The sequence below is a fragment of the Muntiacus reevesi genome, chromosome 20 (genome assembly GCF_963930625.1).
Source record: "Muntiacus reevesi chromosome 20, mMunRee1.1, whole genome shotgun sequence".
Taxonomy (NCBI): Eukaryota; Metazoa; Chordata; class Mammalia; order Artiodactyla; family Cervidae; genus Muntiacus; species Muntiacus reevesi.
In genome coordinates, this window is record NC_089268.1 from 30,409,618 (window position 1) to 30,419,331 (window position 9,714).

The window sequence follows — 9,714 nt, forward strand, 5'->3', positions numbered from 1 at the left end:
TTGCATAATTTTACTTTGCTATTTCTCTGTATAAAAAATAATCAGTGTCAAAGTGCTCATTATACTTAGTTTGTTATATATTTTGGGTTATGATATCTGACTTTCTTTCCCACAGGAAGAATATAGGAATGACCTGGAATGGTGACTCACCATTAAGCAATGAAAAGAACAAATGCTAGCACTCCGGCCAGTTTCATCTTACTGGGCTTTTCTGACCAGCCCCACCTGGAGATGGCTCTCCTTCTAGTCGTCTCTATCATATACATTCTGACACTGATGGGGAACACAGCAATCATACTGGTCTCATACTTTAGCCCCAAACTCCACACGCCCATGTATTTCTTCCTCTCCAATCTCTCCTTCCTGGACCTCTGTTTCACCACCAGTATTGTCCCACAAATGCTTTGGAATCTCAAGGGGCCTGACAAGACCATCAGCTACACTGGTTGTATGATCCAGCTGTATGTTGCTTTGGGGCTGGGCTCCACGGAGTGCATCCTGCTGACTGTTATGGCCTATGACCGCTTCAATGCTATCTGTCGACCCCTCCACTATGGAATCATCATGCACCCAAAGCTTCTCCAGCAGCTAGCAGCTCTGGCCTGGATCAGTGGTTTTGCCGAGTCCACGGTTCAGACCATCCTTATTTTCCAGTTGCCTCTTTGCAGCCATCACATGATGGATGATTTCATGTGCGAGGAGCCTGCCCTGATTAAGATTGCTTGTGTGAACACAACCTTCCTGGAAAATGAGCTCTCCATAGCTATTGTTCTCTATGTGGTGATACCTCTGGGGCTTATTCTGGTCTCCTATGGCTGCATTGTTAGGACTGTGCTGAGGATAAAATCCGCTGAAGGCAGGAGGAAAGCATTTGGGACTTGTGGGTCCCACCTAATTGTTGTGGTGTTGTTTTTTGGGACAATAATTTCTGTCTACATCCAACCCAAAAGCAAATTCACACAGAATTACAGTAAATTCCTCACCCTCTTCTACACTGTGCTAACACCCTCACTTAATCCTTTGATCTACACCTTGAGAAACAAAGAAGTTATGTGGGCGCTAAGAAGGTTAGTGGGAAGAGATTCAAGCTAAGGAGAAATGTGAACTATCCTCTCACAGTCCCTCAGATGTTGGGAACTTTTAACATCATCCTCTTCTGTTTCTCCTTTCACTTATGAGGATCACAGCTAAATCTGAATAAAATGTTATGAAATTTTCTTTCAATGACATCCTGAAGTTACCAATTCTAAATTCTCCTTTCAGAAATGTTGTGTCTCTTTTTTTCAGCTATTTTGTAAAGATTCTATTAAATAATAAATATTTATATTATATGCATATGTATTTTTATTATGCTTTCATAAGTCTAGAGTTACTGATCTTGTGATTAACTAGTGACAGATACTCATTAATGATAATGATACTGTTATGACAGATCTGCTTTCTCATCACAGAAGAAATCTTCTGCTTCATCGGGGAAGAGCTCACATCATAGCTACAGATACGGGGTGTTACCTCAGACCTTCCTATCACTCTCCAGGTCTCACACTCAATAGTTCCTAGGCCGTATGTGTTCTGTGCCTAGTTTATATGAAAATGAAAATGTTCATGGAAAGGGCCACAGTTATCTAACAGATTTTCTTATTTGGAGGATTGTTGATTCCAGTTCATTGACTAGAGGAATCTGGAATTAAGTACACCTGAGATTTTTCAGATCTCCTCTACCCACAGGGAAAGCTTCCAAGGGCTATGAGCCATGAGATGAGTATTTCTCTTTCATACAAGTCTTGTCAGCACAAGATAACCTCTCCCTCTCTTTCGATCAATTATTTAGCTTTATATCTGGAATCTAAGCAAATATGCAAATAGAGCTTTAAGTATTATCATTAAATATGAATATTTAATTTGACAAATTAAATAGATATCTTTACACAAAATGTCTTTTGTCTCTTATATGTTATTCACTTTTATAGATAATATAATTTTATAGAATTTGCAAAATTGCTTTTCCTCGTATTGAATGTAACATTTTTATCTGTTCTAATAACATTCTTTAAAAAATTGACTTTTTCCCATATATTCAAAGTGATTATTTATTTATAAAATATTATCAAGATCCTTCAGTCAATTCAGTTCAATTCAGTTGCTCAGTCATGTCCTTTATTGAGTCCATCTAGCATGAAATGTTCCCTTGGTATCTCTAATATTCTTGAAGAGATCTCTAGTCTTTCCCATTCTATTGTTTTCCTCTATTTCTTTACACTGATTGCTGAGGAAGGCTTTCTTACCTCTCCTTGCTATTCTTCGGAACTCTGCATTCAAATGGATATATCTTTCCTTTTTTCCTTTGCTTTTCACTTCTCTTCTTTTCACAGCTATTTGTAAGGGCTCCTCAGACAGACATTTTGCTTTTTTGCATTTCTTTTTCTTGGGGATAGTCTTGATTCCTGTCTCCTGTACAATGTCATGAACCTCTGTCCATAGTTCATCAGGCACTCTGTCTATCAGATCTAGTCCCTTAAATCTATTTCTCACTTCCACTGTATAGTCATAAGGGATTTGATTTAGGTCATCCTTGAATGGTCTAATGCTTTCCCCACTTTCTTCAATATCAGTCTAAATTTGGCAATAAGGAGTTCATGATCTGAGCCACAGTCAGCTCCATGTCATGTTTTTGCTGACCGTATAGAGCGTCTCCATCTTTGGCTGCAAAGAAGATAATCAATCGAATTTTGATGTTGACAATCTGGTGATGTCCATGTATAGAGGGTTCTCCTGTGCTGTTGGAAGAGGGTGTTTGCTATGACCAGTGTATTCTCTTGGCAGAACTCTATTAGCCTCTGCCCTGCTTCATTCTGTACTGCAAGGCCAAATTTGCCTGTTACTCCAGGTGTTTCTTGACTTCCTACTTTTGCATTCCAGTACCCTATAATGAAAAGGACATTTTTGAGGTGTTAGTTCTAGAAGGTCTTGTAGGTCTTCATAGAACCATTCAACTTCAGCTTCTTCAGCATTCCTGGTCAGGGTATAGACTTGGATTACCATGACATTGAATGGTTTGCCTTGGAAACAAACAGAGATCATTCTGTCGTTTTTGAGATTGCATCCAAGTACTGCACATCGGACTCTTTTGTTGACTATGATGGCTACTCCATTTCTTCATAGGGATTCCTGCCCACAGAAGTAGATATAATGGTCATCTGAGTTATATTCACCCATTCCAGTCCATCTTAGTTCGCTGATTCCTAGAATGTCGATGTTCACTCTTGCCATTTCTGTTTGACCACTTCCAAATTGCCATGACTATTGGACATAACAGCCCAGTTTCCTATGCAATATTGCTCTTTACAGCATCAAACCTTGCTTCTATCACGAGTCCCATCCACAACTGGGAGTTGTTTTTGCTTTGGCTCCATCCCTTCATTCTTTCTGGAGTTATTTCTCCACTCTTCTCCAGTGGCATATTGGGCACCTCCCGACCTAGGGTTTTCATCTTTCAGTGTCCTATCTTTTTGCCTTTTCATACTGTTCATGGGGTTCTCAAGGCAAGAATACTGAAGTGGTTTGCCATTCCGTTCTCCAGTGGACCACATTCTGTCAGAGCTCTCCGCCATGACCCGTCCTTCTTGGGTGGCCCCACAAAGCATGGCTTAGTTTCATTGAGTTAGACAAGGCTTAGGTCCGTGTGATCAGATTGACTAGTTGTCTGTAATCTTATCTAATATGAAAAACTCTCCTAGGAATCATAGGACGTCCAACTATTAGCATGATATATATCTGTCCTTTAGTTATATGTTCCTTTTTAAAATGTTTCAAGTGTATTTCTTGTCATTTTCTATTATACCCTTTCTCCCTTAGATATAAAAGAGTACTTTAATTCCCTAAAGGATCTCTGTTTCTCATACTTTTATTAATTAGAACATGAAAGACACATTTGTGAAAGATGAGATTAAGTTGGACTTCGAGAAGTATATGGTGTAATTTCCATAAATTTAATGAAAGGAAGAAATATTTGAAACTGCTGGGTTTCTACTGATTGAACATAAGATGAATATTGTGAGAGACAGGAGTAAGAGTATGGAGAATCAAATTTCATGCTATTTAGGCTTTTAATCGATGTTAAAACAGAAACAATATATTAAAGAAATATTAATAACCTCAGATACACAGATGACATGGCTGTTAAGGCAGAAAGTGAAGATGAACTAAAGAGCCTCTTGATGAAGGTGAAAGAGAAGAGTGAAAAATTGGCTGAAAACTCAGCATTTCAGAAAACTACGATCATGGCATCCGGTGCCATCAGTTCATGACAAATAGGGAAGAGATGATGGAAACAATGGCAGACTTTATTTTCTTGGGCTCCAAAATCACTATGGATGGTGGCTGCAGTCATGAAATTAAAAGATGCTTGCTTCTTGGAAGAAAAGCCATGACCAAACTAGACAACATGTTAAATAGAAGAGGTACTACTTTGCTGACAAAGGTTGGTCTAGTCAAGCTCTGGCTTTTCCAGTAGTCACATGTATGGATGTGAGAGTTGGACTATAAAGACAGGTGAGTGCAGAAGAATTTATGCTTTTGAACTGTGGTGTGGAGAAGACTCCTGAGAGTCCCTTGGACTGCATGGAGTTCCAACCAGTCAATCCTAAAGGAAATCAGTCCTCAATATTCATTGGAATGAATGTTTCCACGATGCTGACGTGGAAACTCCGGATACTTTTGGCCACCTGATGCGAAGAACTGACTCTTGGAAAAGACCCTGATAGTGGGAAAGATGGAAGGCAGGAGGAGAAGCAGACGACAGAGGTTGAGATGGTTGGTGAGCTGATTCGATGACCATGAGTTAGAGCAGGCTCTGCGTGTTTGTGATGGAAGGGAGGCCTGGCGTGCTGCAGTCCATGACCTGCAAAGAGTCAGATACAACTGAGCGACCAAACTGAGCTGAACTGAACTGAAAAAGGAAACAAAAGGCCCCAAATGGAGTCAGCTGTTCTGAGACCACTTCAGCAAACCAAGACCAAGTACCTAATTTAAATACACCATCTCCAAGCAATGTAGTCTTAATCAGTCTGCAATTTTCTAGTCAGCACCAGTGAGGTAACCTGACTCATAGACCCAGACCATTGCTTACATACAAGTGACCTTAGACTGAAACAATCCACTCTTTCCCCTTTGGCATATAAATTCCTCCTGTTTTGTACAGCTCTTCTCTACTTGATAAATGGGATGCTGCCCAACTCATGACTCATTCAATAAAACCACTTAGATCTTCAAATTTACTAGGTTGAATTTTTGGATACACTTCAATATATGAACTTTATTTTCAAATTATATGCATTTATTATTCTACACATAAACTTATATCCACTTTAAAAACAAACTGCACACAGTAGATCATTTCACACAAAGCAGGATGTACACCATGTGCTTTAAAAGCAACTATAAAACAATGCCAATTCTTCACGAAGTAATAACAATGCTATGTGTGTAGCATAAATCTTTTCTGATATAAAAACTTTATGTTTAGCCACTTCTAAGAAGAGTTTATGAATTTGCAATAGTCTTTCCCCTTTTACACTAGATACTAGACTCCACTTCTTCCCCGAGATTTCCTCTTACCCAGAAGTCTATAGATCTATTCTTGGATCTTCATTAATTGTGTGTAAACTTCAAGCATGTATGTCCAGATGTATGCATATCTCCATATTATGTTCAAAACTGAGTTTAACTAATAAAAATTTTAATGAATTAATTTCAAAAAGTAAAAGTCTTAAGATACTGTCTAAATAACATTGACAATTTTGTACATGTGTGTTTAGAAGGTGGTGTGCAATTGTCTTTCAGCAGCAACATAAGCACGGTCTCCATGGCTCTGCTCTCTGGGGAATCTCTTCCTCTCTATTATACTGATGGGAAGTTGCCTGGGAAGAACTCCAGAGGTGTGTGCAGAGTAAGCAAGCTAACCACCATCCATCTGAAGAGACTTCAACTATGAGATTACAGGAAAAAGGGAGACAACAAACTGCACACGTGGGGTTCCTCCACTGCTTGTCCTAGATCCGTGATCATGAATGAACTTCTCATCAACATCCCCAAGAATCTCCACAGCTGGATTGCCATTCCTTCTGGAAAGTAGAACTTTGCTGTTTGGGTGGGGAAAAAAAGAAAATCAATTTTAAAATTTGAGGAAATCCAGAGCTACTTGCCCTTAGCAGTGAACAAAAGCAGTTTTTCATGTATAAACTGACATTTATTCTTAATTATGGAATACTTCCTAGCTTCATCTCTTTGCAGATATAAATCCTTTTATCCTCATCTTGATTAAGAATAGAAACATAAAAGGGAGTGAGACCAGTTTCAGTGTGGTGTGTGCTTGGAAATGGTTGGTTTTTCTTGTAAGATAAATACACAGGAAAACATTCTTACATTGTAGAGTTACATCAAGCAAAGTGAGGCCACTCACCTGCTGTCTTTTCCCCAGGAGATGTTGGATCTTTCAAAAGCACAGTTGTTTTACACTTTACTGAATACAGAGGAAATTTAGCCAGGTAAGGTCAATGTCAATTTTGGTGCATCATAACACTCGGGCTTTTAATTTTACCACCAAAATGCGTGGACAGATAGAAAAATGCTAACCAGTGCGACCACCAAGATCAGCTACTTTCTTTTGCTATAGTTCTGGAAATAATTATCATCCTCTATGCGAAACACATGAGAGTTTTGTCTTGGCCAAAATTTAAAATGCAGCTGATTGTTTCTATGGATGCCAAAAAAAAAAAAAAATTAGCCACTTATTCTCTCTAAACTGGACTGTGCAATAATTGCCTGTGAGGAATTCTTAGAAGTAAGTTTAATTTTCTTGCTAGAATACTTAAGGGGAGATCAGTAATTGTCATTGAAAGGTTTTGTTGTTTATTCAGTTGTTTTTAAGCAATTTGTTTAGATTCAGTCTCCAAGATAAATGATTGTACCTATTTTGAAGACTTCAAAATTGACCATTCAGAAGTACAAATTTTCATACTTGTGTTTCTTGATCTTTGCAAGTTAATAATGTAAAGACACTGATAAATTCAACATAACTTACTTGAGGGAAGATCACTGGATTGCATTAGTGGCTGAATTCATGTACTCTTGTAACAAAACTACATTAAAGCATGTGAACTATTCATGTCATATAGGGTAGAGCTTGCTTATTGGGGATTGTAAATAGAATTTCCTGGTGAGCATATTCACAAAATAGCAGAGTTGTGACTCAAAGGGGAGATTTTAGAAGTTTTCCTCCACACTTACTAGATCAGCAGTTATTTGCTTCACAGAAAAACAATGAATGCTAATGTAATTATCTCTAACACTTTATTTTTGAAAATTCTAACAATTTCTATTTTGCTCCATGCTTTGAATTCTATATGCCTTGTTTCTCAGACTCTTCCTCACTCAATGTATTTCTCAATATTTTTCTTTTATATCTGTCATCTATCATGTGTGTATACATGTAACAATTATCTTACTTTCCATTTCTATGGTTTTTCACAACATGCCCATTGATGGCCTGTGTATTTTGTCTTCAGAGAATTTGGGATACTTCTCATATCTGTTCTGGGTTATTCTCTAAAGTCTATTCTATGCTTATACATTTCCTTGCAATGCATTTGTTGCTTTTAGATTCTGCGTGTCTCTTTTATCAAGACAACCTATTATAATATTTATTTTGCATAATGTTACTCTGGTATTTCTCTATATAAAAAAAAAGACAGTGTCAAAGTGCTCAATGACTTAGTGCTCATAACTTAGTTTGTTATATATTTTGTGTTATATCTGACTTTCTTTCCCACAAGAAGAATATAGGAATGATCAGGGAAGGTGACTCACCATTAAGCAATGAAAAGAACAAATGCTAGCACTCTGGCGGGTTTCATCCTACTGGGCTTTTCTGACCAGCCCCACCTGGAGATGGTCCTCCTTCTTGTCGTCTCTATCATATACATTCTGACACTGATGGGGAACACAGCAATCATACTGGTCTCGTACTTTAGCCCCAAACTCCACACGCCCATGTATTTCTTCCTCTCCAATCTCTCCTTCCTGGACCTCTGTTTCACCACCAGTGTTGTCCCACAAATGCTTTGGAATCTCAAGGGGCCTGACAAGACCATCAGCTACACTGGTTGTGTGATCCAGCTGTATGTTGCTTTGGGGCTGGGCTCCACAGAGTGCATCCTGCTGACTGTTATGGCCTATGACCGCTTCAGTGCTATCTGTCGACCCCTCCACTATGGAGTCATCATGCACCCAAAGCTTCTCCGGCAACTAGCAGCCCTGGCCTGGATCAGTGGTTTTGTGGGGTCCACGGTTCAGACCATCCTTGTTTTCCAGTTGCCTATCTGCAGCCATCACATGGTGGATGATTTCACGTGTGAGGAGCCTGCCCTGATTAAGATTGCCTGTGTGAACACAACCTTCCTGGAAAATGAGCTCTCCATAGCTTCTGTTCTCTATGTGGTGATACCTCTGGGGCTTATTCTGGTCTCCTATGGCTGCATTGTTAGGACTGTGCTGAGGATAAAATCCGCTGAAGGCAGGAGGAAAGCATTTGGGACTTGTGGGTCCCACCTAATTGTTGTGGTGTTGTTTTTTGGGACAATAATTTCTGTCTACATCCAACCCAAAAGCAAATTCACACAGAATTACAGTAAATTCCTCACCCTCTTCTACACTGTGCTAACACCCTCACTTAATCCTTTGATCTACACCTTGAGAAATAAAGAAGTTAAGCGGGCACTAAGAAGGTTAGTGGGAAAAGATTTAAGCTAAGGAGACATGTGAACTATCTTCTCGCAGTCCCTCAGATGTTGGAAACTTTTAACATCATCCACTTCTGTTTCTCCTTTTACTTATGAGGATCACAGCTAAATTTCCTGAATAAAATGTTATGAAATTTTCTTTCAATGACATCCTGAAGTTACCAATTCTAAATTCTCCTTTCAGAAATGTGTCACTTTTTTTCAGCTATTCTGTAAAGATTCTATTAATAAATAAATATTTATATTATGTGCATATGTATTTGTATTATGCTTTCATAAGTCTGGAGTTACTGATCTAGTGATTAACTAGTGACAGATACTCATTAATGATAATGATACTGTTTTGACAGATCTGCTTTCTCATCACAGAAGAAATCATCTGCCTCATCGTGGTAGAGCTCACATCATAACTACAGATACGGGGTGTTACCTCAGACCTTCCTATCGCTCTCCAGGTCTCACACTCAATAGTTCCTAGGCCGTATGTGTTCTATGCCTAGTTTATATGAAAATGAAAATGTTCATGGAAAGGGTCACAGTTATCTAACAGATTTTCTTATTTGGAGGATTGTTGATTCCAGTTCATTGACTAGATGAATCTGGAATTAAGTACACCTGGGATTTTTCAGATCTCCTCTACCCACAGGGAAAGCCTCCAAGGGCTATGAGCCATGAGATGAGTATTTCTCTTTCATACATGTCTTGTCAGCACAAATAACTTCTCCCTCTCTTTCGATCAATTATTTAGCTTTATATCTGGAATCTAAGTAAATAAGCAAATAGAGCTTTAAGTATTGTCATTAAATGTGAATATTTAATTTGACAAAGTGAAGAGAGATCTTTACACAAAATGTCTTTTGTCTCTTATATGTTATTCACTTTTATAGATAATATAATTTTATAGAATTTGCAAAAT

At 38.5% G+C, this 9,714-nt stretch overlaps 2 protein-coding genes across 2 annotated transcripts; both read left to right on the forward strand.

Moving 5' to 3' along the window:
• The first annotated feature begins 231 nt into the window (after positions 1-231).
• On the forward strand, positions 232-1,092 carry LOC136151680 (olfactory receptor 2H2-like). Its single transcript, XM_065913003.1, has one exon. It carries the CDS (start codon positions 232-234, stop codon positions 1,090-1,092), a length of 861 nt encoding a protein of 286 aa, XP_065769075.1.
• A 6,783-nt stretch (positions 1,093-7,875) lies between these two features.
• LOC136151216 (olfactory receptor 2H2-like) lies at positions 7,876-8,808 on the forward strand. The gene has a single exon (XM_065912161.1). The coding sequence runs from the start codon at positions 7,876-7,878 to the stop codon at positions 8,806-8,808; it is 933 nt and encodes a 310-aa protein (XP_065768233.1).
• Positions 8,809-9,714: the final 906 nt, after the last annotated feature.